At 42.7% G+C, this 27,702-nt stretch overlaps 1 protein-coding gene and 1 non-coding gene across 2 annotated transcripts; both read left to right on the forward strand.

The window, feature by feature from the left end:
* The first annotated feature begins 760 nt into the window (after window positions 1-760).
* On the forward strand, window positions 761-21,182 carry LOC110525076 (myosin heavy chain, fast skeletal muscle-like). The gene is made up of 39 exons (XM_036979295.1): window positions 761-976; window positions 1,961-2,107; window positions 3,021-3,177; window positions 5,063-5,090; window positions 5,345-5,453; window positions 6,145-6,237; window positions 6,405-6,465; window positions 6,671-6,769; window positions 7,726-7,829; window positions 8,203-8,341; window positions 8,616-8,734; window positions 8,904-9,053; window positions 9,151-9,321; window positions 9,548-9,851; window positions 10,179-10,243; window positions 10,338-10,425; window positions 10,543-10,660; window positions 10,827-10,950; window positions 11,679-11,815; window positions 12,242-12,497; window positions 12,745-12,987; window positions 13,326-13,502; window positions 13,602-13,747; window positions 13,929-14,019; window positions 14,304-14,693; window positions 14,815-14,941; window positions 15,138-15,256; window positions 15,399-15,595; window positions 15,916-16,099; window positions 16,216-16,381; window positions 16,667-16,791; window positions 16,993-17,301; window positions 17,511-17,714; window positions 17,860-17,985; window positions 18,617-18,787; window positions 19,882-19,986; window positions 20,083-20,178; window positions 20,568-20,699; window positions 21,051-21,182. Exons 1-39 carry the CDS (start codon window positions 761-763, stop codon window positions 21,069-21,071), a joined length of 5,814 nt encoding a protein of 1,937 aa, XP_036835190.1. The 3' UTR covers window positions 21,072-21,182.
* trnae-uuc lies at window positions 1,508-1,583 on the forward strand. The gene has a single exon. It is a non-coding gene; the product is annotated as a tRNA-Glu (tRNA).
* Window positions 21,183-27,702: the final 6,520 nt, after the last annotated feature.

The following is a 27,702-nucleotide window of genomic DNA, read 5'->3' on the forward strand; positions in this document are numbered from 1 at the left end:
TGCTTGGTTGGCACTTCCAGCCAGATATAAGGAGGCTGAGGACCCAGTATCCACAAGTCAGATACCTTCTTCCTCTGTGGTAAGACTCTCTCCAACCTCTTTAGAGGTTATACATTTGTCACATCTTTATAATTCAGAATCTGAGGCAGTAGCTGCACGGTTTGAATTGAGTACTGAATTTTATTTTTTACTTGTTTTATGGATTATTTAAAAATATGAATTCAAGTGTCATTGATTTAAAATGTTTGTTAAAAAACAAAGGTGTTTAATTTAACTTTAAATTTGTTTTACTTAAAATCTTTTATTTGTGGTTGAACATGTTGCTCCTGTGCTTGTTTGTAAGTTAGGGGCTGGTCTAGAATGTTTTCAGGGGTATTTATTTGAATTCTTGACAGAATATGTCGTAAAGTGAGTTGCCACCTTGAGAATTAAATTGACCCGTTGCACCTGTAGTTGAAATGGACATGGCCGTAATGATTGAGTCGAAGGGTGACGTTTTCTAGCACTTCGGGGGCTAAATGATAGGACTTTAGACTTTGTGCGTATTCACCACACCCTGATGTTTCACAGGTTCCTCCAATTAGTACAAATTCATCTGTAGGAGGGGAAAAACAAGGTGAGGAATGGTTTGAGTCTTCACATTTAAAAGTGATGAAAATATTCTGTGAGATACCTTTCACCTTACTCTGTTCACGGTGGAGGAAGCACCACAGAATCAATCACGTGTCTTGTTTCGCCTCTTTCCTAGTAATCCGTCACCATGAGTACGGACGCTGAGATGCAAATCTACGGCAAGGCTGCCATATACCTCCGTAAGCCTGAGAAGGAGAGGATGGAGGCACAAGCCGCACCCTTTGACTCAAAGAACGCTTGTTATGTGTCAGACGTCAAAGAGCTGTACCTTAAGGGTTTGGTCACTGACAGGGCCGACGGAAAGTGTACTGTGACAGTCACCAATCCCGACGGCACCAAACAGGTAACGCTGATTTGAAAAGTATTCAAGTTACATTTTGTGCAATTACTTTATTTATTGAAAAAAAAAAAAACATCAGCATGAAAAGGAAAAAATCTGTAACAAAATATAGATTAAAAATCATTGCTTTGTTTTTTGTGTAAACAGAATATAACCTTCAAACATAATTTTTATCGTTGCTCTTTAAAACTTGAATCGATTATTTTCTCACAAATATAAGTCAAGAATCACTATGTACTCTGCGTACACCAATCATTAGGAACATCTTACCTATATTGAGTAATAACAGCCTCAATTAGTTGGGGCATGGGACTCTACAAGGTGTCGAAAGCGTTCCACGGGGATGCTGGGCCATTTTGACTCCAATGCTTCCCACAAATTGGCTGGATGTCTTTAGGCTGGTAAAATATTCTTGATACACAAGGGAAACTTGTCGAGCTTGAAAAAAATCTAGCAGCGTTGCAGTTCCTGACACAAACCGGTGCACCTACTACCCCGTTCAATTCAACTTAAATATTTAGTCCTTTATCCTCTGGTCCCGTCTGGCTCAGTTGGTAGAGCGTAGCGTTTTCAACGCCAGGGTTGTGGGTTCAATTCCCACAGGGGACCAGTATGAAAATGTATAAACTCACTACTGGAAATTGCTTTGGATAGGAGTGTCTGGCAAATTAATGGTACAAAATCCATGTGTCAAGGGTTAAGAATCCTTCTCTAACCTGTCTCCTCCCCTTCATCTACACTGATTGAAGTGGATTTAACAAGTTACCTTAATAAGGGATCATAGCTTTCACCTGGTCAGTCTATGTCAAGGATGGGAAGCTGGCAGCCCGCACCCCCATCAAAGTTACCCATCCCTGGTATATATCATGGAAAGAGCAGGTGTTCTTAATGTTTTGTATAGTCAGTGGGTGGAGGTGAGTATTTAAAAAAAGCATTCAGTCAAGTCCAGTTTGATCTGTGTGTAATGTAGATTTCTGACTGTTTCAGGAAGGAAAAGAGTTCAAGGAAGCAGACGTCTACCAGATGAACCCCCCTAAGTACGACAAGATTGAGGACATGGCCATGATGACCTACCTGAATGAAGCCTCTGTGTTGTATAACCTCAAAGAGCGTTATGCAGCATGGATGATCTATGTAAGAAACCTGCAGAAACATCCACAATTACATGAACATAAAATAATACACACATACAGTACTACACATTAACACATACAGTACTACACAGTAACACATACAGTACTACACATTAACACATACAGTACTACACATTTACACATACAGTACTACACACATACAGTACTACACATTAACACATACAGTTACTACACATTAACACATACAGTACTACACATTAACACATACAATACTACACATTAACACATACAGTACTACACATTAACACATACAGTACTACACACATACAGTACTACACATTAACACATACAGTACTACACATTAACACATACAGTACTACACACATACATTACTACACATTAACACATACAGTACTACACATTAACACATACAGTACTACACACATACAGTACTACACATTAACACATACAGTACTACACATTAACACATACAGTACTACACACATACAGTACTACACATTAACACATACAGTACTACACATTAACACATACAGTACTACACATTAACACATACAGTACTACACATTAACACATACAGTACTACACATTAACACATACAGTACTACACATTAACACATACAGTACTACACATTAACACATACAGTTACTACACATTAACACATACAGTTACTACACATTAACACATACAGTACTACACATTAACACATACAGTACTACACACATACAGTACTACACACATACAGTACTACACATTAACACATACAGTACTACATATTAACACATACAGTACTACACATTAACACATACAGTACTACACATACCAATATTGCAGACCCACATAATCAAAGTACACCCACATCCTCACATGAATCCAGGTGAAAGTCAATCAGATTTTGTTAATCCCCTAATTTAATTTGATCACTGTCATCCAGACCTACTCTGGGCTCTTCTGTGCCACGGTGAACCCCTACAAGTGGCTTCCTGTGTACGACATGGAGGTTGTCAACGCCTACAGAGGGAAGAAGAGGATGGAGGCTCCACCCCATATCTTCTCCGTCTCTGACAACGCCTTCCAGTTCATGCAGATTGGTACGAGCTCTCATGGATGGATGGACGGATGGATGGACGGATGGATGGATGGACGGACGGATGGACGGACGGATGGATGGACGGATGGATGGATGGATGGACGGATAGACGGACGGATGGACGGATGGATGGACGGATGGACGGACGGATGGACGGATGGACGGACGGATGGATGGATGGACGGATGGACGGACGGACGGACGGACGGATGGACGGATGGATGGATGGATGGACGGATGGATGGATGGATGGATGGACGGATGGATGGATGGATGGATGGATGGACGGATGGATGGATGGATGGACGGATGGACGGATGGACGGATGGATGGATGGATGGACGGATGGACGGACGGATGGATGGATGGATGAAAGTAAAACTATGCTTTAGAGAGGTACACACTTAAAACAAATGGTTCTATTCAGGGTTATTTGGCTTGTAACCATAGCGGATCCCTATTTGGTGCTATGTAGAACCCTTTCTTGAGGGTTCTATAAAGAACCATACTCGTACGGTTGTAAATGGAACCTTTGTGGTTCTACAAAGAGAACATCAAAAAGGGTTCCGCTATCATTACAACCCTTTTTGGTTCCGTATAGAAACGGTTCTTTATAGAACCTTAATGGAGAACGGTTCTACAAAGAACCTTTTGAACAACGATAAGGATTCTTCTTTTCTGATTAGTCGTAATATGTTACAATTCTGTAGGTTTTATTATTAGTTAATTGACAAGATAAATCAGGTGTGTTATAATTGACAAGATAAATCAGGTGTGTTATAATTGACAAGATAAATCAGGTGTGTTATAATTGACAAGATAAATCAGGTGTGTTATAATTGACAAGATAAATCAGGTGTGTTATAATTGACAAGATAAATCAGGTGTGTTATAATTGACAAGATAAATCAGGTGTGTTATAATTGACAAGATAAATCAGGTGTGTTATAATTGACAAGATAAATCAGGGGTGTTATAATTGACAAGATAAATCAGGTGTGTTATAATTGACAAGATAAATCAGGTGTGTTATAATTGACAAGATAAATCAGGTGTGTTATAATTGACAAGATAAATCAGGTGTGTTATAATTGAAAAGATAAATCAGGTGTGTTATAATTGACAAGATAAATCAGGTGTGTTATAATTGACAAGATAAATCAGGTGTGTTAGCTCTGGAACGAAGAGGCTTCCTATGGAGAGAATGAAAAAAAACACTGATTTTAGTTCTCAAAAAAACGCAAGACCACACACTAGTCTTTCACAAGACACAAGCACTGGCCATAATAATAATTTGGTGAGTTCTTATATTTGCCCATATATATATAATTATTATATGTTCACCTACATCCATCCAATACAAGTGTATGAAATAGAAAAGTGTTTTTTGCACATCCAAACACCCTCGGAGAGTGGGGTCATGGCCAGCGTCAGCCATTATCAAAGGTAAACCTGGAGCAATTTTAACCTTGTTAGCGCAAAGATTGAAAAGAGCAACCTTTCGGGTTCCTGGATCAACACTCTAACCACTAGGCTCCCTACATTGTGATGGCAGTACACAACAGATTAGATCAACTGGAAGGACAGTCTGACTATTCTAATGAGCCGCCGCCCCTACATTTGAATTATCACTAAAAAAAGGAAAGAACCTTTTCTCAACTGCAAATAACCATTGAAGAGCTCAAAGGGTTCTCCGAGTCATTATGGTTCCACATAGAACCATCACCCTTCCCAAAGAACCCTTGAGGAACCCTCTTTTCTAAGTGTGTATCTCGTGTTTTCTAGTCTAGGGCACAACAGTTTGCTGGAAATATCTGTCCATTCAGTAGCCTTGAATGGAGAATGTTCCATACTGAAATGATAAGCAATATGTATTTTGGTTTCAGATAACGAGAACCAGTCCGTCCTGATTACGTAAGTTGTTTACTAAAATGTCAATTGACACATGGTTTCTATAGTAATATGTTTGGTGACTTGGTGTGAAAAACGTACATGACATTATGAATGGATTAGGCTATGTGTAATAATGAGTAGAGGAAATATTTGTTCATTATTTCTGTTGGAAAACAGGTCAACAGTGTTATTGTTCAATGCTATTTCTTAGTGAAAGCCAAATTTGCACTCAAAACATGTAACTAAAACCCCTCTTTCTCTGTCATATAAACCAGTGGAGAATCCGGTGCAGGAAAGACTGTCAACACCAAGCGTGTCATTCAGTACTTTGCCACCATTGCAGTGTCTGGCGCCAAGAAGGAAGTAGACCCCAGCAAAATGCAGGTAGGCTGTGCTTATGTTTCTCTTTTTAACACATTTCAGTTTGGTTGGGTGTCAAAATCTGTTTCAAGGAAAATGAATGTTTAAAAAAAAAAATCTAGAAAAACAAAGTTTACCACTTTACCAGTTCAAATCAAATCAAATCAAATGTTATTTGTCACATACACATGGTTAGCAGATGTTAATGCGAGTGTTGCGAAATGCTTGCGCTTCTAGTTCCGACAATGCAGTAATAACCAACAAGTAATCTAGCTAACAATTCCAAAACTACTGTCTTGTACACAGTGTAAGGGGATAAAGAATATGTACATAAAGATATATGAATGAGTGATGGTACAGAGCAGCATAGGCAAGATACAGTAGATGGTATCGAGTACAGTATATACATATGAGATGAGTATGTAAACAAAGTGGCATAGTTAAAGTGGCTAGTGATACATGTATTACATAAAGATGCAGTAGATGATATAGAGTACAGTATATACGTATACATATGAGATGAATAATGTAGGGTATGTAAACATTATATTAGGTAGCATTGTTTAAAGTGGCTAGTGATATATTTTACATCATTTCCCATCAATTCCCATTATTAAAGTGGCTGGAGTTGAGTCAGTGTGTTGGCAGCAGCCACTCAATGTTAGTGGTGGCTGTTTAACAGTCTGATGGCCAAACTTGTGTTTGTCTCGATCAGGGGTCTCTTGAGGATCAGATCATTGCTGCTAACCCTCTGCTGGAGGCTTACGGTAATGCCAAGACAGTGAGGAATGACAACTCATCTCGCTTTGTAAGTATAAATGGCACACTGTGGAAGTTATCTTATATTGGAAACATTTATTTCAGTAGTTCTCTAGTTCTCTGGTTTCAGTAGTTCTCAACAAACTGTTAATCTATTAAAGTAAGATGGTACATGTATTTAGTTGACCTATCTCTAACCTCCATGTTCTACTACAGGGTAAATTCATCAGGATTCACTTCCAAGGAGGAAAACTGGCTAAAGCTGACATTGAGACCTGTGAGTTGGTTTTCCTTGTTTCTCAATGCTTTTCTAAATTCACAGAGATACTTTTTTGGAGATCATATCATCACAATTATTTGTATCTCATGTTCTCTCTGTGTCTGTGTCTGTGTCTGTGTCTGTGTCTGTCTCTCTCTCTCTCTCTCTCTCTCTCTGTCTCTCTCTCTGTCTCTCTCTCTGTCTCTCTCTCTCTCTCTCACAGACCTGCTAGAGAAGTCCAGGGTGTCCTTCCAGCTGCCCGATGAGAGAGGCTACCACATCTTCTTCCAGATGATGACCAACCACAAACCTGAGATAGTTGGTACGTCAAAGCAGAGGTTCAGGAGAAATTATTCCCACCTCCATCTGTGGAACATGTAAAATAAGATAAAAAATACTATTACAATGAGTACATCCAAGGTAACAAGACATCTAGACACGGGTCAGGTCTTTGGGGGAAGATCAAGACATCTAGACACGGGTCAGGTCTTTGGGGTAAGATCAAGACATCTAGACACGGGTCAGGTCTTTGGGGGAAGATCAAGACATCTAGACACGGGTCAGGTCTTTGGGGGAAGATCAAGACATCTAGACACGGGTCAGGTCTTTGGGGGAAGATCAAGACATCTAGACACGGGTCAGGTCTTTGGGGGAAGATCAAGACATCTAGACACGGGTCAGGTCTTTGGGGGAAGATCAAGACATCTAGACACGGGTCAGGTCTTTGAGGGAAGATCAAGACATCTAGACACGGGTCAGGTCTTTGGGGTAAGATCAAGACATCTAGACACGGGTCAGGTCTTTGGGGGAAGATCAAGACATCTAGACACGGGTCAGGTCTTTGGGGGAAGATCAAGACATCTAGACATGGGTCAGGTCTTTGGGGGAAGATCAAGACATCTAGACACGGGTCAGGTCTTTGGGGGAAGATCAAGACATCTAGACACGGGTCAGGTCTTTGGGGGAAGATCAAGACATCTAGACACGGGTCAGGTCTTTGGGGGAAGATCAAGACATCTAGACACGGGTCAGGTCTTTGGGGGAAGATCAAGACATCTAGACACGGGTCAGGTCTTTGGGGGAAGATCAAGACATCTAGACACGGGTCAGGTCTTTGGGGGAAGTATTCAGTCCAGGAACCTTTTATAATGCTATTTGTTATATCCTACATGTATCATTGAGTCCCACTTATTGAGTAAAGGAGGGAGAGATACTGTGAAGGTAGGACAGAAGAATTCTGAGCGATTTAACTGACAGGCCGTTCTCTGTTGTCCACAGAAATGTCACTCATCACCACCAACCCCTACGACTTCCCCATGTGCAGTCAGGGACAGATCACTGTGGCCAGCATCAACGACAAGGAAGAGCTGGATGCCACAGACGTGAGTTATACAAAGGGTTAACCAAACTCTACACATGGAATGGGTAGGACCACCATACACACTGAATACATTGTGCAATTCCAACTAAATGCCTTGTGTTAGTTAGGCATGTGCCTTCGACGCACTCTTCATGCCTTCAGACTTCACCTTGAGGCACATACATGTAAAACATCCACAAGAGAGTGCCACTAAGTGCCCTGTGGAACAATGTAAACCTCCTTTTGTGCTGCCATCTACTAGTGTGTTGGCCAAGCGTAATGATGTGGAGCTGAGAAGCCAGTGAAATCTATCAATCCCATTTGTTCTGGAGTGAGCTGGAACTGAGCAATCTGCTGTTCACTTCATCACTGTTGTACTTCCTGTCTAATGCCAGGATGCCATTACAATCCTGGGCTTCACTAATGAGGAGAAGGTGGGCATCTACAAGCTGACAGGAGCTGTACTGCACCATGGAAACTTGAAATTCAAGCAGAAGCAGCGTGAGGAGCAGGCCGAGCCAGACGGCACAGAGGGTGAGTCCCACTCATAGATATACAATATGTAGAGCATTAGTCCCATTCCCAGTCCCCAACATAGAAATAGAACATGTTAAACAGACAGTGCCACATGAAAGTCAGGTAGGAGATCATTTTTGGAGACCAAATTTCAACCTCCAGAAATGATTTCAAATGGATATGGGTGACAATCAAAACTTAACCCACAAAAGAGTTGACCAAACTGTTTTGTTAGTGTGACATCAGAAACATCTTGTGTGCCTGAGTCTGTTGTTGTTGGTTTTCTCTCCAGTGGCTGATAAAATCGCCTACCTGCTGGGCCTGAACTCCGCTGAGATGCTGAAGGCTCTGTGCTACCCCAGAGTGAAGGTCGGCAACGAGTATGTGACTAAGGGACAGACCGTGCCTCAGGTAAAGGCAGTCAAACACAGCATCTACCATTTTCTCACCACCGCAATTATTTTGGGGACGAGTGCATAGCTTGTTTTGAATAGTGATGTTATTTTTCCCAAGCTCTCATCACCTTATCACTAGACACGGTCAATATTGCATGTATTCATTTGAGGTATTATCATTTCAGGTTAATAACTCAGTCTCGGCTCTGGCCAAGTCCATCTATGAGAGGATGTTCCTGTGGATGGTCATCCGTATCAACGAGATGTTGGACACCAAGAATCCAAGGCAGTTCTACATCGGCGTGTTGGACATTGCCGGGTTTGAGATCTTTGATGTGAGTATGAGACCAGAACAAGACAAGTAGTTGTGACTGAGAGGGATTACAGCCTTGTATAATGATGAAATGATCCCTTCTGAAATTCCTTCAACAGTACAACAGCATGGAGCAGCTGTGCATCAACTTCACCAATGAGAAACTGCAACAGTTTTTCAACCACACCATGTTCGTCCTGGAACAAGAGGAGTACAAGAAGGAGGGAATCGTCTGGGCCTTCATTGACTTCGGCATGGACTTGGCTGCCTGCATTGAGCTTATTGAGAAGGTAAACTGTCTGAGGAATATAATGGACCACAACAGCAAAGCTGATAGGGATTGCTGTGAGAGATATTATCACTGGGGTATAACGTATTTGACTGTTGATAACTCAATATGTTTCATTTTATTTGCCCCTAAGTGAATATAATCCTATAATAGCATGTTTTCTAAAGGAACGAATGTGATCCTAAATGTAAATATCACTAATTTGATATACGTCTCTTTTCGTAAAGCCATTGGGCATCTTCTCCATCCTTGAAGAGGAGTGCATGTTCCCCAAGTCTTCAGACACTACCTTCAAGGACAAACTGTACTCCCAGCATCTTGGCAAAACCAAGGCGTTTGAGAAGCCCAAGCCTGCCAAAGGCAAGGCAGAGGCCCACTTCTCCCTGGTGCACTACGCCGGAACTGTGGACTACAACATCACTGGCTGGCTGGAGAAGAACAAGGACCCCCTGAACGATTCAGTTATTCAGCTGTACGGGAAGTCATCAGTCAAACTGTTGGTCGCCCTGTATCCCACAGCTCCACCTGAGGGTAAGACTAGCATCACGACAAAATATTTATTTAAGCACTAGTTACAAACTCAGACCCACATTTTCTTTTAGTCTTGGAACGTAATCACAATTTCTCAGGTTTATTCACTGGGTACGTTTAATTGGTGTTATCTCTTTGGCACCATTTGCATTAAGATGAGTGGTGAAGTTAACCCCCCAGATTGTCTCATTTATAATTAGTGTGCTTGCTGAAGACAACACCACACATAGATTTCTAACAATACTCTTATGATTGTTATTCTATTTATTCCTCCCGCTACAGGAAATGGACTTGTCTAGTTATCTTTTACTTTGCCCATTTGAACAGATAATACCAAGAAGGGAGGCAAGAAGAAGGGTGGCTCCATGCAGACGGTGTCGTCCCAGTTCAGGGTGAGCTTCTGAAATGTGGATATTCAGTCCTTCTAAAAAGTGCATTGATTATCATGAATGATTTCTGAGAAAATGCTTTGTAACCCTCTTACAGGAGAACTTACATAAGCTGATGACCAACTTGAGGAGCACTCATCCTCACTTTGTGCGCTGCCTGATCCCCAACGAGTCAAAGACTCCAGGTACTATACATGTTGAGTTAAATATGACATCTTATCAGTTCAGTATCAGTAACCTTAACCAACTCATCTTGTAACCTGTTTAAGAGCATTTTAAAGAGACTCGGCTTGTGTTTCCAGGTCTGATGGAGAACTTCCTGGTTATCCACCAGCTCAGGTGTAATGGTGTTCTGGAGGGTATCAGGATCTGCAGGAAGGGCTTCCCCAGCAGAATCATCTACGCTGACTTCAAGCAGAGGTACACAACACACAAACACTAATAAACACATGCAAGCATGGACACGCACACACAGAAAGATCTGCTCCAAGGGTTTTAACAGCATCAGAGTAGTCTTACCTTTTATGTAATATAATTTACCTATTACAACTTAACAGATTTTCTTTTAACATTTCTCCTCATTCAGGTACAAAGTACTGAATGCCAGTGTCATCCCCGAGGGCCAGTTCATGGACAACAAGAAGGCTTCTGAGAAGCTGCTTGGGTCCATTGATGTGAATCACGATGACTACAAGTTTGGACACACCAAGGTCAGTCACATACAACCTGCAAAAGCAGACAACAAAACTTCAGTGATCATTTAAACCCATTCAACATCTCTCCAGTTCATCCTTGTTCCCCGTTATTTTCTTAATTTAAAGTGGCAATCAGCAGTTGAAACAATTACATGGTGAGTCATTTATCTGTTATATTCTTCAAGAATCAATGGGTACAGCTACTTCATTTATCAGTCCCAAAAAATAGATGTGGAAATTGCAGAGTGCCCCTTTAAGTAATGGGAAAGGCTGTAAAAACATTGTAGTGTTGTTTTCTTCAAAGTCGTACATCACAAGCACAGAAGAGAAATGCGTACCTTTATTTAACTAGGCAAGTCAGTTAAGAACAAATTCTTATTTTCAATGATGGCCTAGGAACAGTGGGTTAACTGCCTTTTCAGGGGCAGAATGACAGATTTGTACCTTGTCAGCTCGGGGGTTTGAACTTGCAACCTTCCGGTTACTAGTCCAACGCTCTTACCACTAGGTTACCCTGCCACCCCATGTACATTGTGTTAGAGATGGATGCAGTTTTCTGTGTCTGTGTTCACTAACTCTCTACGACTCTACAATAACAACTTAGAAACAACCTATCACGTGGTTTGTTTGTAAGCATCGCAATGTTCATGTTGTTCAAATCAATCTAGTGGAGTTGTTCCTCTTCCTTTGATTCCTTTTGTTATCTGTGGTTTCATAATGGACCATGTTAACCTGTGTCTCAGGTGTTCTTCAAAGCCGGTCTGCTGGGTGTCCTGGAGGAGATGAGAGACGAGAAGCTGGCCTCTCTGGTCGGCATGGTCCAGGCTCTCAGCCGTGGATTCCTCATGAGGAGAGAGTTCACCAAGATGATGGAGAGGAGGTGAGGGAGAGTAGACATGCAGCTGTATCTCATGCATTGTGATTACATAGTGAATATGATGTGAGTTGATCTGAATGAGGAAATACGTCTTATAATGTTCTATTAAAGCTGTAGTTTGGGATTTGGAAAGCTGTTGAATTGTCATTTTAAATGTGCGATATTTGCCCATTCATTGTTGAAGAATATAAAATGCCTCCCTCATGAGCTTAACATGAGCTGTCAGTCCTCACATCTAAAGAGCTGTCTATGAATTCAAGAGGGGTTACTTTTCCCCTAGCCCCATTTCTTAGCTGTACACAAAAGTTTTGTTAGGGGGCGGAGGGGGGGGGGGGGGGGGGGGGTGGGGGGGGTGCTCCATTTTGTGGTTCTTTGAATACCAGAATGTAGCTTCATTAAACATGTCACTCTGTCTTTTCTGTCGACCAGAGATTCCGTCTTCTCCATCCAGTACAACATCCGTTCATTCATGAATGTGAAAACCTGGCCATGGATGAAGTTGTACTTCAAGATCAAGCCCCTGCTGCAGAGCGCTGAGACGGAGAAGGAGCTGGCCAACATGAAGGAGAACTATGAGAAGATGACGTCGGACCTGGCCAAGGCTCTGGCCACCAAGAAGCATTTGGAGGAGAAGTTAGTGGCCCTGGTGCAGGAGAGGGCAGACCTGGCGCTTCAAGTCTCATCTGTGAGTGAGCAACGACCGTCATGACGGCGCATTTACACACACATGATCACAGGCACGAACACACACACACACACAATCACACTGTGACATATGTGGCTAAGTCGGGTATTTCTATATCCTATGTTACCTAGGCTACATATTTTTCATGCATTTCCATTGATTTGCTCTGACCTCTTTGGCTAAATTACGTCCATCTGTTGATACACAAAGTGAAGCCGCAGATGTTTTTCTGTTGTTCTGAAACCAGGATTCAGAGAATCTGAACGATGCTGAGGAAAGGTGTGAGGGGCTCATCAAGAGCAAGATCCAGCTGGAGGCCAAACTCAAAGAGACGACCGAGAGGCTGGAGGACGAGGAGGAGATGAATGCTGAGTTGACTGCCAAGAAGAGGAAGCTGGAGGATGAGTGCTCTGAGCTGAAGAAGGACATTGATGACCTGGAGCTCACCTTGGCCAAAGTGGAGAAGGAGAAGCACGCCACCGAAAACAAGGTATCATAAACAGTCCAACAAAACAATAATCCAAACAATAACCAACTCAAAATGTAGCTAAACAGAAATTGAATTCAAGTTGTTTTGTGGGTGCAGGGAAAATCAAGACCCAAAATAATGGAATGTCAGTTTCGGGTTACTCCCCACATCCATTGCATGTTCTTCTCCCCCCTCGTTTATGACTTCCCCTTAGTACTCCGGAGTACACTGCCGTCTAGTGTTGAATCTATAGGAAAGTATTTGTTGATATTTCTAATCTGAATTAAATATATATCTAACTCAATCTCTCCTTTATAGTGATATGACCAATGACTAATTTTGGCTGGTGCTGTTTTCAGGTTAAAAACCTGACAGAGGAGATGGCGTCTATGGATGAGAGTGTTGCCAAGCTGACCAAGGAGAAGAAAGCCCTCCAAGAGGCCCACCAGCAGACACTGGATGACCTGCAGGCAGAGGAGGACAAAGTCAACACTCTGACCAAGTCCAAGACCAAGCTGGAACAGCAAGTGGACGACGTGAGTGGAGTTTGACATTTTGGCCATGATAGTATGCAAGATGATATTATCTACAGTTGTTTAGATTTTGAACAATATGTGTGTGTTTTTATCTTGTAGCTTGAGGGTTCTCTGGAGCAAGAGAAGAAGCTCCGTATGGACCTTGAGAGAGCCAAGAGAAAGCTGGAGGGAGATCTGAAACTGGCCCAGGAGTCCATAATGGACCTGGAGAATGACAAGCAGCAATCTGATGAGAAAATCAAGAAGTAAACACAAACAAATGTTTACAGTATCACTGCTATATTGATCATAATGGTTGTTCTTGACATATTCTTGTAATTATCAATTAGCATTTGCACGTGATTCTTAAAAGCAAAGTGAATGGTAGGATATTCTCCCTTTACACTATCAAATTAACTCCGCAATCGACGTGTTTGTGTTTCTTAGGAAGGACTTTGAGACCACTCAGCTCCTCAGCAAGATAGAGGATGAGCAGTCTCTGGGAGCTCAGCTGCAGAAGAAGATCAAGGAACTCCAGGTACAGTACAGGATCTAAGCTCCAGTACAGGAAAGAACACACCTGAATCATTTCCTTAGAAGACGTATTCTGATAGCACACATTCTTCCTTGTGGCTTCTGATGGCTCAGTAGGTTGGAAGATGGTGCTTCTTACCATTATGGTTTTGGTTTGACACATGGGACACTGTCTACTTAATATATTAGTGGAACTGACACATTTATACAAAATATACAAACTCTTATTCTTTCATGTTTCAACTGTATTGTAGTGTTCATCCCACCGGCTCCTGTTCCCTGTTCTAGGCCCGTATTGAGGAGCTGGAGGAGGAAATTGAGGCTGAGCGTGCTGCCAGGGCTAAGGTTGAGAAGCAGAGGGCCGATCTCTCCAGGGAACTTGAGGAGATCAGCGAGAGGCTGGAGGAGGCCGGAGGCGCCACTGCTGCTCAGATTGAGATGAACAAGAAGCGCGAGGCTGAGTTCCAGAAGCTGCGTCGTGATCTTGAAGAGTCCACTTTGCAGCATGAGGCCACAGCCGCCGCTCTGCGCAAGAAGCAGGCCGACAGTGTGGCTGAGCTCGGGGAGCAGATCGACAACCTTCAACGTGTCAAGCAGAAGCTGGAGAAAGAGAAGAGTGAGTACAAGATGGAGATTGATGACCTCTCCAGCAACATGGAGGCCGTCGCCAAGGCTAAGGTGAGTAGTGATGTTTTAGTCAAGCAGTGTTGAGGAAGGTCAACTTCATTAATATTCAAGTGAACTGAAGTTGACAAGAGTCCCATGTATAAAGTAATGTTGGGACTTGTTTCACTAACAGGGCAATCTGGAGAAGATGTGCCGTACTCTTGAGGACCAGCTGAGCGAGCTCAAGACTAAGAATGATGAGAATGTTCGCCAGGTCAACGACATCAGCGGACAGAGGGCCAGACTCCTGACAGAAAATGGTACCGTCAACAATGAACGACAAACCAACATAGTGTACAATAACATGTTGGAGGCTGCATCTATATAGTCCAGTCCACATACTGTAGATTCTACAGTCCTATTCATCACCTAACATTGCCCTACGATACCTCAAAATACGTTGTTAATTGTAGTGAACAGAGATCCCATTAACAAGATGTCCCTCTATCCCTGCAGGTGAGTTTGGACGCCAGCTGGAGGAGAAGGAAGCCCTGGTGTCTCAGCTGACAAGAGGCAAACAGGCCTTCACCCAGCAGGTTGAGGAGATGAAGAGACTGATTGAGGAGGAGGTCAAGGTAAGGAATCCAAAATGGACACCACCGACTACAGAGTTTAGAGCCAAATCTTCAAATAGATTGTGACTACGCCACCCTCAGACTTCTACTGCAATTTGTTTTACTCTTCTGGTCTTTATCTTTCTCTCTTTGTCTCTCACAGGCTAAAAACGCACTGGCCCACGGTGTCCAGTCTGCCCGCCATGACTGTGATCTCCTGAGAGAGCAGTTTGAAGAGGAGCAGGAGGCCAAGGCAGAGCTGCAGCGCGGCATGTCCAAGGCCAACAGCGAGGTGGCTCAGTGGAGGACTAAGTATGAAACTGATGCCATCCAGCGCACAGAAGAGCTGGAGGAGGCCAAGTGAGTCACACGCAACAGCAAAAACTCAAAAATGGGGTGTGGATGGTGAGGGTGGTAGGGGGCTCTGAGAAAATGTTACATCAATATGTGTTGTAGCATTTGTAGCATTTATTGTAGCATTTGTAGCATTTATTGTAGCATTTGTAGCATTTATTATAGCATTTGTAGCATTTATTGTAGCATTTGTAGCATTTATTATAGCATTTGTAGCATTTATTATAGCATTTGTAGCATTTATTGTAGCATTTGTAGCATTTATTGTAGCATTTGTTTTCAACAAATTGGTCACAATAAAAACCACCCTCTTTATCGTCCAACAGGAAGAAGCTGGCCCAGCGTCTGCAGGAGGCTGAGGAGACCATTGAGGCGACCAACTCTAAGTGCGCCTCCCTGGAGAAGACCAAGCAGAGGCTGCAGGGAGAGGTGGAGGACCTCATGATTGACGTTGAGAGAGCCAACGCAATGGCCGCCAACCTTGACAAGAAGCAGAGGAACTTTGACAAGGTGAAAATGCATTTTCTGTCTGCTACATGTGATCAATTGTAGTAAAATGTTTGTTTATTTCTGATTCAAAACTCTTCATTATTGACTTCTAATGAAAATCCCATGGATTTCCCTAGGTTCTGGCAGAGTGGAAGCAGAAGTACGAGGAGGGCCAGGCTGAGCTGGAAGGAGCTCAGAAGGAAGCTCGCTCTATGAGCACTGAACTCTTCAAGATGAAGAACTCCTACGAGGAGGCTCTGGATCATCTGGAGACTCTGAAGAGAGAGAACAAGAACCTGCAACGTGAGATTTTGAAAAAAGTTCTACTGAGTTCATCTTTGACTAGGGTTTTGAAAATGGAAGGAACCGTAATCATCAAAAATGATCTCCGTGTTTTCATTTCACTTTAACATATTATGGTTTAGTAATCGGTATTCCTTTGAACAACTCAAGGAAGTGCAGGGCAATTAGAGTTACAAGACTACTCTTTAATTGCCTGTTGTTATGATTTAATGTCAACTTGAGAGCATTGGTGATTTCCACTGAAAATCTAAAGTCTAAACTGCTCCTCTGTTGGTGTGTGTGCAGAGGAGATCTCTGACCTGACTGAGCAGATTGGAGAGACTGGCAAGAGCATCCATGAGCTGGAGAAGGCCAAGAAGACCGTGGAGACAGAGAAGTCTGAGATCCAGACCGCTCTGGAGGAGGCTGAGGTACAAACTACAACTGTATGATGGGAAAAGGAGTGTTACACTAGCCCAGGGCTTCTAAAACCTTTTCAGCTCGAGACTCAAACGAGAAGTTGACCATCCTCCCATGACCCAAATTAAGAGTAAACGGTATATTTACTTCCTTGTGTTATACACATCCAAGTGTAACAAACACAATTCGCTTGACTGTTTCTCTTTGTCCAGGGCACACTGGAGCACGAGGAATCCAAGATTCTGCGTGTGCAGCTGGAGCTGAACCAGATCAAGGGTGAGGTGGACAGGAAGATCGCTGAGAAGGACGAGGAGATGGAGCAGATCAAGAGGAACAGCCAGAGGGTGGTTGACTCCATGCAGAGCACCCTGGACTCTGAGGTCAGGAGTAGGAATGACGCCCTGAGGGTGAAGAAGAAGATGGAGGGAGACCTGAACGAGATGGAGATCCAGCTGAGCCACGCCAACAGGCAGGCCGCTGAGTCCCAGAAACAGCTGAGGAACATCCAGGGACAGTTCAAGGTAAAGGGACTGGGACATCAGGCTCAACAACATGAACATGGGGAGGTATTTGTTTGTGAATCTGTAGAAAATAATTGAAGAGTGGATTAATATACTGTAGAAAGGTAGGGAAACTGGGGAAGTTCTTACCAATTTACATTTCTATGAATGATCCTATCGCCCCTACTTTCCAATGAGTCCTAATGAACCTATGTCATTGTGAATCCCAGGATGCCCAAATGCACCTTGATGACGCCGTCCGTGCCTCAGAGGACATGAAGGAGCAGGCAGCCATGGTGGAGCGCAGAAACGGCCTGATGATGGCTGAAATTGAGGAGCTGAGAGTTGCTCTGGAGCAGACAGAGAGAGGCCGCAAAGTGGCTGAGACTGAGCTGGTAGACGCCAGCGAGCGCGTCGGACTGTTGCACTCCCAGGTATGGGTCAAAAGCCATTTCTAATGAAACGCGACCAAGCATCTGGAATTCGACAGTGCTGCCTTTTACATTTTCATCATTTCTGCCCTGTGACTTTGTAAGGTCTCTTGTGCGTCAAAACAAATTATCTCGTTTCCTCTTCCAGAACACCAGCCTTCTGAACTCCAAGAAGAAGCTGGAGACTGACCTGGTGCAGGTGCAGGGAGAGGTGGACGACATCGTCCAGGAGGCCAGAAACGCAGAGGAGAAGGCCAAAAAGGCCATCACTGACGTGAGTCCTTATGATCGATTGAATAATGTCAACTTTGATTTGTCCTAAAGGGCCAATGGTAGCTGGGCTGGTTAACCACAACAAGGATCTCAGAGGGAAGTTATGATTGGTGTAGTGTTGGGAATCCCAGATGTAGGGCAACAGCACTAAGTCTGGGAATTGTGTCAGATTTTCTTGGCCAATATGGGGAAGGTGCTCTTCAGACAGGTAAATCTACCAACAAATCGTGAGTTTGGCCAGGCGGGGCCTAAAAATAATCTCAATGGAACCATGACAAAGGCAGACCCACAATACGGACACAGATAGCTAGGCTAATAAAAGCCACAGCCAGTCATTATTATTATTACTATTATCATCATGACACATGCAAACTACTTATGTGTACTTGCAAAATACACTAACTGGAAATATGCTTCATATAGCTAGCAACTGTAAATGTTCGGCAGGGTTCTGGACAGATTTTTACAGCGCCCCACTACGCCCTTTCCTCTCTGTCAAGCTGTCAGTTGTTTTAGTGAACCCATGCATGCTGGAACGTTGGTTACCCATCTGTCTGGGAGGCAACACAACTGTCTAGAGAGACTATGATTGGTGCCAGTTGGTGCATAAATTCAACAAACGACCATTCCAGGCGGCCATGATGGCCGAGGAGCTGAAGAAGGAGCAGGACACCAGCTCTCACCTGGAGAGGATGAAGAAGAACCTGGAGGTCACAGTCAAGGACCTGCAGCACCGTCTGGATGAGGCTGAGAATCTGGCCATGAAGGGAGGCAAGAAGCAGCTCCAGAAACTGGAGTCCAGGGTGAGTTAACAGCAGGGTGGATTGAAAGTCTGAATGATGGACATTTATTTCATTATAATAAAATACATACTGTAGGTCCATTGAGTTATGACATTTCTGTCAATAATGCACCTAGACAATGAAAAGCTGTTCTCATTACAGACCATAATATTCATTACAGACCATAATATTCATTACAGACCATAATATTCATTACAGACCATAATACTCATTACAGACCATAATATTCATTACAGACCATAATATTCATTACAGACCATAATATTCATTACAGACCATAATACTCATTACAGACCATAATACTCATTACAGACCATAATACTCATTACAGACCATAATATTCATTACAGACCATAATACTCATTACAGACCATAATACTCATTACAGACCATAATATTCATTACAGACCATAATACTCATTACAGACCATAATATTCATTACAGACCATAATATTCATTACAGACCATAATACTCATTACAGACCATAATATTCATTACAGACCATAATATTCATTACAGACCATAATATTCATTACAGACCATAATACTCATTACAGACCATAATATTCATTACAGACCATAATACTCATTACAGACCATAATATTCATTACAGACCATAATATTCATTACAGACCATAATACTCATTACAGACCATAATATTCATTACAGACCATAATATTCATTACAGACCATAATATTCATTACAGACCATAATACTCATTACAGACCATAATATTCATTACAGACCATAATATTCATTACAGACCATAATACTCATTACAGACCATAATATTCATTACAGACCATAATATTCATTACAGACCATAATATTCATTACAGACCATAATACTCATTACAGACCATAATATTCATTACAGACCATAATATTCATTACAGACCATAATACTCATTACAGACCATAATACTCATTACAGACCATAATATTAATTACAGACCATAATATTCAAAACGTTAAACTACATAGAAACAGACAACGATTGTGCCTCTTTGACTTAGAATAATATACCTGTTTTGAAAAGATTTGTCCCCGTCTGATTTCGAATGCCTACGTTCATTTCTTCCATAAAAGGTGCGTGAGCTGGAGACTGAGGTGGAGGCCGAGCAGAGAAGAGGTGTAGACGCGGTCAAGGGAGTCCGCAAGTATGAGCGCAGAGTCAAGGAGCTCACTTACCAGGTAAGAGAAAGTGTCTTCTTCACACACTTGACACTAACACAGACAGGTTCGAGTGTAAAAACTATGTGGCATTGACTCTTTGATCTTCTCCCACAGACTGAGGAGGATAAGAAGAACGTTGGCAGACTTCAGGACCTGGTAGATAAGCTGCAGATGAAAGTCAAGGCCTATAAGAGGCAGGCTGAGGAAGCGGTGAGTCATATGTAACAGTATAACTTTAGACCGTCCCCTCGCCCCTACCCGGGCGCGAACCAGGGACCCTCTGCACATATCAACAACAGTTTAACCCCTCAGTAGACATTACAAAACTTAATGTGCCTATAGTTTAGTGCAAGTGCTAATACACATCAGTCCACAATGACTCAACTGAAGAACTTATGTACTTTTCTGAGTGCCTCCCATACATCTCTATGCCTATGTGTTGTTAGCAACTTAAAGGAGAGGGGGTTGAATATTCATTTGCTGTGCCGGGGGGCCGGGGGCCGGGGGGTCGGGGGGCCTGGGGCCTGGGAGCCAGGGGCCTGGGGGCCGGGGGCCTATTTGAATGCTGATGTTCTGCTCTCCTATTTCCCCTAACCCAGGAGGAAGCATCCAACCAGCACATGTCTAAGTTCAGGAAGGTTCAGCACGAGCTGGAGGAGGCTGAGGAGCGTGCTGACATCGCTGAGACTCAGGTCAACAAGCTCAGAGCCAAGAGCCGTGACAGTGGAAAGGTACAGAGATGCTGCTGAACCTACAACTGATTCACACCTGATTCACACCTGATTCACACCTGATTCACACCTGATTCATGTTCAAACATGACCACATCAACACCACCTATGATTCATCCTTCACTGAGGTCAATACTGACCTTTTACACTCACTCAAATGTATTGAACATCTCCAAGAAGCACATCAGGGCAACAACAAAAAAGATTCCTTCAAACTAAGTTGGTACTTCAAAAATGGAAAATTAAAGCTTAGCATTGAGCCTTAAATGCTTGGTCCATCATGCTTTATAGTGTTATATATTTAGCATGTTTATAATTGATACTGACCCGTTCTTGTCTTTCTTCTTACAGGGCAAAGAAGCTGCTGAATAAACGAAGATCAAACTATTGAAGATGAAAGTCTTTTCATTTTCCTGTGTTGCATAAAATATGATTTTCATGGTAAAATGTTGAGCATTGATTAAAAACACTTAGGCCTACGTACACTTCCTTTGTGACTGTGGACTTATTACTCAGATAACAGCTTTTTTCATACTAGATATTGTGCTTTAATTAAAGGAGCAATCTGGGATTCCAACAACAATACAGCGGTCACTTATTTTGGTAAACAGCCGAGGTATGAGGCTGGAAAAAACTCTCACATTCATACAGAGCTGAATGGATGAATGGACTGACCATTCATAACATCAAGAAAACAGTTTGAACCCTTTACCGTTTCGGGGGAAAAAGAAAACAAGGCAACAGTAAACATGTTATCCCCTACATTCGGTTCCAGAAGAGTAGCGGTTTAAGTGTTTTTCACAAAATTCCAAATGGCGTAATATCTATAATGGCGGACCATATGGGGCCCTGAGGCAAATGTGTCACATTGTGAGGAGAGGGACCGACAGTATGTACAGAATTTCATAACATTAGGTCAAACGGGGTGAGGGCTGTGAACTGTTCAAAGTTAGCATTTTCAATTTCTTATAGCGCCACCACCTGGCCAAGACGCATCATTCACCCAAATTGTCAAAATCGGGCCACTGCTGTCTGGAGACATCGTGTGTGACTAACGTTGTACGAATGTTGGAACGTACTAACGGACAGAGTCAGATTCATAGTCCCCTCCCCGATTTCATCGTGGGGGGACGAAAATAAGAGAAACACGTTCATCTCCCGTGGACAGACTGCGTAAACAAAAATGGTAGTCGAGCATCTGACCAAATGTCGGTGAGATTTTATTTCTGGGTTATTATCAGAGATCACACATAATTGGAAAAGGTGATTTCCAGCAGACTTACACTTACAGTTGGCCTAGTGTTGGGCCAGTAACCCACGGCTGCCAGTTTGAACCCCTGAGCAGACTTACACTTACAGTTGGCCTAGTGTTGGGCCAGTAACCCAAGGCTGCCAGTTTGAACCCCTGAGCAGACAAGGTGAAAAGTATCTGTCGTTCTTCCCTTGAGCAACGCAGATAACGCCACACAACAACACTCCCCGGGTGCCCATTTGTGGGCCATCAGTTGATTGACAGACGTAGGCCTTAATTAATTAATTTATTATTAGTTATTTATTTTATTTGTCACATGCGGCGAATACAACAGGTGTAGTCCTTACCGTGAAATGCTGAATACAACAGGTGTAGTCCTTACCGTGAAATGCTGAATACAACAGGTGTAGTAGACCTCACAGTGAAATGCTGAATACAACAGGTGTAGTAGACCTTACAGTGAAATGCTGAATACAACAGGTGTAGTAGACCTTACAGTGAAATGCTGAATACAACAGGTGTAGTAGACCTTACAGTATAAATGCTGAATACAACAGGTGTATTAGACCTCACAGTGAAATGCTGAATACAACAGGTGTAGTAGACCTTACAGTGAAATGCTGAATACAACAGGTGTAGTAGACCTTACAGTGAAATGCTGAATACAACAGGTGTAGTAGACCTTACAGTGAAATGCTGAATACAACAGGTGTAGTAGACCTCACAGTGAAATGCTGAATACAACAGGTGTAGTAGACCTCACAGTGAAATGCTTACTTACAAGCCTTTAAACCAACAATGCAGTTTTAAGAAAATATTTACTAAAACTATATGTCAAAAATAAAAAATGTAAAAAAGTAACACAATAAAATAAAAATAACGTGACTATATACAGGGTGTACCGGTACCGAGTCAATGTGTGGGGGTACAGGTCAGTCAAGGTAATTTGTACATGTAGGTAAGGGTAAAGTGACTATGCATAGATAATAAACAGCGAGTAGCAGCAGTGTAAAAACAAAGGTGGTGGTGGTGGGGGGGGGGGGGTCAATGTAAATAGTCCAGGTGGCCATTTAATTAATTGTTCAGCAGTCTTATGGCTTGGGGGGTAGAAGCTGTTAAGGACCATTGTGGACCTAGATGCTCCCGTACCGCTTGCCGTGCTGTAGCAGAGGGAACAGTCAGAACACTTGGGTGACTGGAGTCTTTGACAATTTTACGGGCATTCCTCTGACGCTGCCTGTTTATATAGGTCCTGGATTGCAGGAAGCTTGGTCCCAGTGATGTACTGGGCGGTACGCACTACCCTCTGTAGGTCTTTCTCACATCGGGTACGGAAAGCGTGATCACACAGTCGTCCGGAACAGCTGGTGCTCTCATGCATGCTTCAGTGTTGCTTGCCTCGATGCGAGCATAAAAGGAATTTAGCCAGGATGGTAGGCTCGCGTCACTGGGCAGCTCGCGGCCGGGTTTCCCTTTGTAGTCTGTAATAGTTTGCAAGCCCTGCCACATCCGACGAGTGTCAGAGTCGGTGTAGTAGGATTCAATCTTAGTCCTGTATTGACGCTTTGCCTGTTTGATGGTTTGTATAGTGGCATAGTGGGATTTCTTATAATGATTAGTGTTCCGTTCCTTGATAGCGGCAGGTCTAGCCTTTAGCTCAGTGTGGATGTTGCCTGTAATCCATGGTTTTTGGTAGGGATATGTACGTTCACTGTGGGGACAACTTCGTCGATGCATCGGTGACTGAGGTGGTGTACTCCTCAATGACATTGGATGAATCCCGGAACATATTCCAGTCTGTGCTAGCAAAACAGTCCTGTAGCGTAGCATCCACGTCATCTGACCACTTATGTATTGAGTGAGTCAATGGTATTTCCTGCTTTAGTTTTTGCTTGTAAGCAGGAATCAGGATAGAATTATGGTCAGATTTGCCAAATGGAGGGAGGGGGAGAGCTTTGTACGTGTGGAGTAAAGGTGGTCTAGAGTTTTTTTTCATCTGGTTGCACATGTGACATGCTGGTAGAAATGAGGTAGAACTGATTTAAGTTTTCCTGCATTAAAGTTCCCGGCCACTAGGAGTGCCACTTCTGGATGAGCATTTTCTTGTTTGCTTATGGCCTCATACAGTTCGTTGAGTGCAGTCTTAGTGCCAGCGTCGGTTTGTGGTGGTAAATAGACGGCTATGAAAATTATAGATGAAAACTAATTTGGTAGATAGCAGTAGCAGCAGCGTATGTGATGAGTCAAAAATAATTAGTGCAATAGGGTTGGTCAATCCAGATAGTAGCTGTTTGGTTAACTATTTATCAGTCTTATGGCCTGGGGGAGTAGAATCTGTTCAGGGTCTCGTTGGTTACAGACTTGGTGCATCGGTACTGCTTGCCGTGCGCCAGCAGAGAGAACAGTCTATGACTTGGGTGGCTGGAGTCATTGACCATTTTTAGGGCCTTCGTCTGACACTGTCTTGTACAGAGGTCCTGGATGGCAAGGAGCTCGGCCCTCTGGGAGCTCGACCAATCCATTATAACCCATTTATTAATAGTTTATAATGCATTTACAAATTATTAAAGACATGCTCCGGTACTTTGACCACTAAGAAAGTATTTGTTAAACCTCCCGCTGTGGGCTGGATATGATAATGTGTAGTTCCTGCATGCATAATCTACGAGCAGAATTACTGCCACGATATCCCTAGTTTGAAAGCGACTGTTTTCTTGAAGCTTTGCTGCGCCATTTTCACTACATTTTCTCCGACATGGGCCAGACCTTTAGCAATTCGAGTTCTAGCCAATGAGCTTCAGCACTTCGTATTTGAGTGACAGCTAGCAAGAGGCCTGCCCAGCGTTATCCAATGAGGTCGCAGCAGAGAGATTGAAAAAGCAATGGTGGTGCACATATCTTTTAACGCCGTCAATGTCTGTGACGTAGCATACCATTTTCGGGGACCTCTTTTGGCTTGTGAGTGATACTTTCAGAACTACTGGCTAAAAAGTATACACAAGTACCAGATAATCTCTTTAAATAACCAATAACAATTGTTGATGCAGGTTTAGGGTACTTCCTAATTGGCCCATTCTCTACATACTGTAGTGTCCTATTGGGCCTGGTCATGTATTATTTTATGTTCACCCTTTCCTGTTAAAATAGTGTGTGTGTGTGTGTGTGTGTGTGTGTGTGTGTGTGTGTGTGTGTGTGTGTGTGTGTGTGTGTGTGTGTGTGTATGTGTGCAGCTCTATGGGAACAGATTCCATGGTTTTGATGACCTCTCGACTAAATTGTCTGTTTTCTGTTCTTCTTGTCTATACCTGTGACGAGAGAGAGAGACAGGGAACAGCGAAAGAGAGTGAGAGATTGAGATAGACAGGGAACAGAGAGTGAGAGACCGAGAGAGACAGAGAAATCAGAAATGAAAGCTAAAATCGTTACCAGAACCGTTACCAGGCTGCAACAGCCTGACAGTGAAACAAAAGAGAAGTTAAAGAAAACAACATGAGTACATCTCACACACGCACGCACGCACGCACACACACACACACACACACACACACGTGATTAAAGCGCACCCTCTTTCTCTGATCCAAACCCAATAGGGCCTGTGAGGGGTGTATGGGAGTATGACATCATCATCATGCATGAGAGAAACACAAGGGCCTGTGAGGGCACACACACACACACACACAATATGCTACCTATTCACACAACGTTAAGAACACTGTTACCACCTTTAGGAGGAAGAGGAAGAGGAAGAAGGGGGAGCAGATCAGGAAATACACTTCAGATATCAGAGGAAACAGGCATGTCATAGTTTACTGTGGTTTACTTAAGTGATAATGCCCGAGAAGCCAGTGTTTGGAGGATATATTGACACGGGTGTTGTTTGGCCCGAGTCGAGGGCCGCCAAACTGTGCCAATATATCCTTCATAAACCGGCTTCTCGGGCATTATCACTTTTATACGGGTTACCAACCTATTCAAATAACGATTGACATATTTTCATTAAAAACATTTATTGATTAATTTATTCATACCATTTTATCCTTCCACAAGATATAGTCCCGACACAAATCTGGGGTTGCTACCTAAACCAGCTGGGCGTTTATTCCATCGGTTGGGTTGCTAGAGACTTAGTCGTTTTAAATGCTTCATTGCCATACTGCCTGGCAACGTTCTTATCCCTTGCTTGCTAGCTAGCCAACTACGGCTAACTTACAGTCAAGTCAAAAAGTGCAGCCAGAATTTCAGCAATGTAGCTGCACTTGCATTTGTTTAATATATTTGGATACATCCCATAACGATGAGCTAATGAGGCGCGATTTCCCTTCGGCACAGAACATGTGCTCTCTCGTCAGGACACTGTTGTTCAGAGGAGCTAGACAACAACACATCTAACACAATCACTTCAATCTGAAGCTGGAAACACCTCAAACTAGCTGCACTTAATTTCGTTTTACATTTCTTTGTATATATCCATAAAAATGATGCCAGCTGATTCATGATTTCGACTGGCTGAGAAACGCTGTCTGCCTGCCTGTTTGTCTCATCCCGACTCTTACTATCAGACAGCAATAAATAGACAGATAAAGTTTGAATATTGAAATAATGTTGTAAATGTCGGAGAAACAGACAGCAAGGTTTATAAAAAAAATCTCCGGTGTTGAAAACGAAATCTTAGTCTAAAAGAGATGTGAGATAAAGTCTCAATGATTTTTATAGTGGAGATCCAGTTAATAAATTGCCTGGCTGGGCTGATGAGACAGTGGATTGGGCAGTCAGATGGAGCAATAGAGTAAATAAACATTTTAACGCCATAGAGTTAGCAGGTAACTGGAATGCGGTTTTAACCAAACAGCATTCAGGATTAGACCCAGCCGTTGTATAATTTGTAGAGTTTTAGGAAATGTAGATTTTCACACGGTCCATTAAATGTTATGAAATGCCCTCAATGAAACACATATGCATTAACGCATATGAACACACACACACGCGCACAAACGCATGTGAACACACACACACACGTAGAATCTGATCATCGCACAAGTGCAAATTCTTCTGAATAATCTTACCAATTTTCACAGTAACACATTCAACATGAATCACAGTTTGAGAGATAAGAGGAACCAGTTAAAAGGTCTTCCACTTCCCTTCCCTTTAACTTCCAGTGCATCAACAGTTATGTCTCTCAGACGTCTCCAGCCCAATTGCATTTGAAACCCCACAACCACATGTTAGTAAAACCTTATGACTTGTCATACCAGTTGTCTCCAAATACAGTGTGGAACAATAGCCCCACCTGGTGGGGAAGGGAGAAAAAACATTTTTTATTTATTTAAGCTCATCTGGAAAAAGTAGCAGGACATTTATGTAAATAATGAACGTAAAAAAAAATAATTGTGAATCATGAGAGAAGCAGTACTACAGTGTGACGTCATCTATAAATACGGGTGGATTCTTCTCCAAACGCTGACGAAGACTGCGGCCAAAACGCGTGCGTTTGTTCTGACCGTCTACTGCTAGAAAAATAGGTTAAAACGTAAAACATATTTCAGTGACTGCAGGTTTTTTCTCTGTATATATCAATGTCTCTCTTGCTGCTGGTGATTCTCTGATCCACCTCTACGCAGACGTCACCATTCTGTATACATACCCACCACTGCGACCCGTATGCTCTCGATGGCTGGCCCTCGCTACATATTTGTCGCCAAACCCACTGGCTCCAGGTCATCTATAAGTCTCTGCTAGGCAAAGCCCCAC

This window comes from Oncorhynchus mykiss, chromosome 6 (assembly GCF_013265735.2).
Source record: "Oncorhynchus mykiss isolate Arlee chromosome 6, USDA_OmykA_1.1, whole genome shotgun sequence".
NCBI classification, from domain to species: Eukaryota; Metazoa; Chordata; class Actinopteri; order Salmoniformes; family Salmonidae; genus Oncorhynchus; species Oncorhynchus mykiss.

Excerpts from the sequence above, each read along its gene's own strand:
- LOC110525076 (XM_036979295.1), top strand. The coding sequence starts at position 761 with ATGAGTACGGACGCTGAGATGCAAATCTACGGCAAGGCTGCCATATAC. Across the intron at positions 14,942-15,137 it reads CAGACTCCTGACAGAAAATG|GTGAGTTTGGACGCCAGCTG; the intron begins GTACCGTCAACA and ends CTATCCCTGCAG. Across the intron at positions 20,179-20,567 it reads AGAGGCAGGCTGAGGAAGCG|GAGGAAGCATCCAACCAGCA; the intron begins GTGAGTCATATG and ends CCCCTAACCCAG.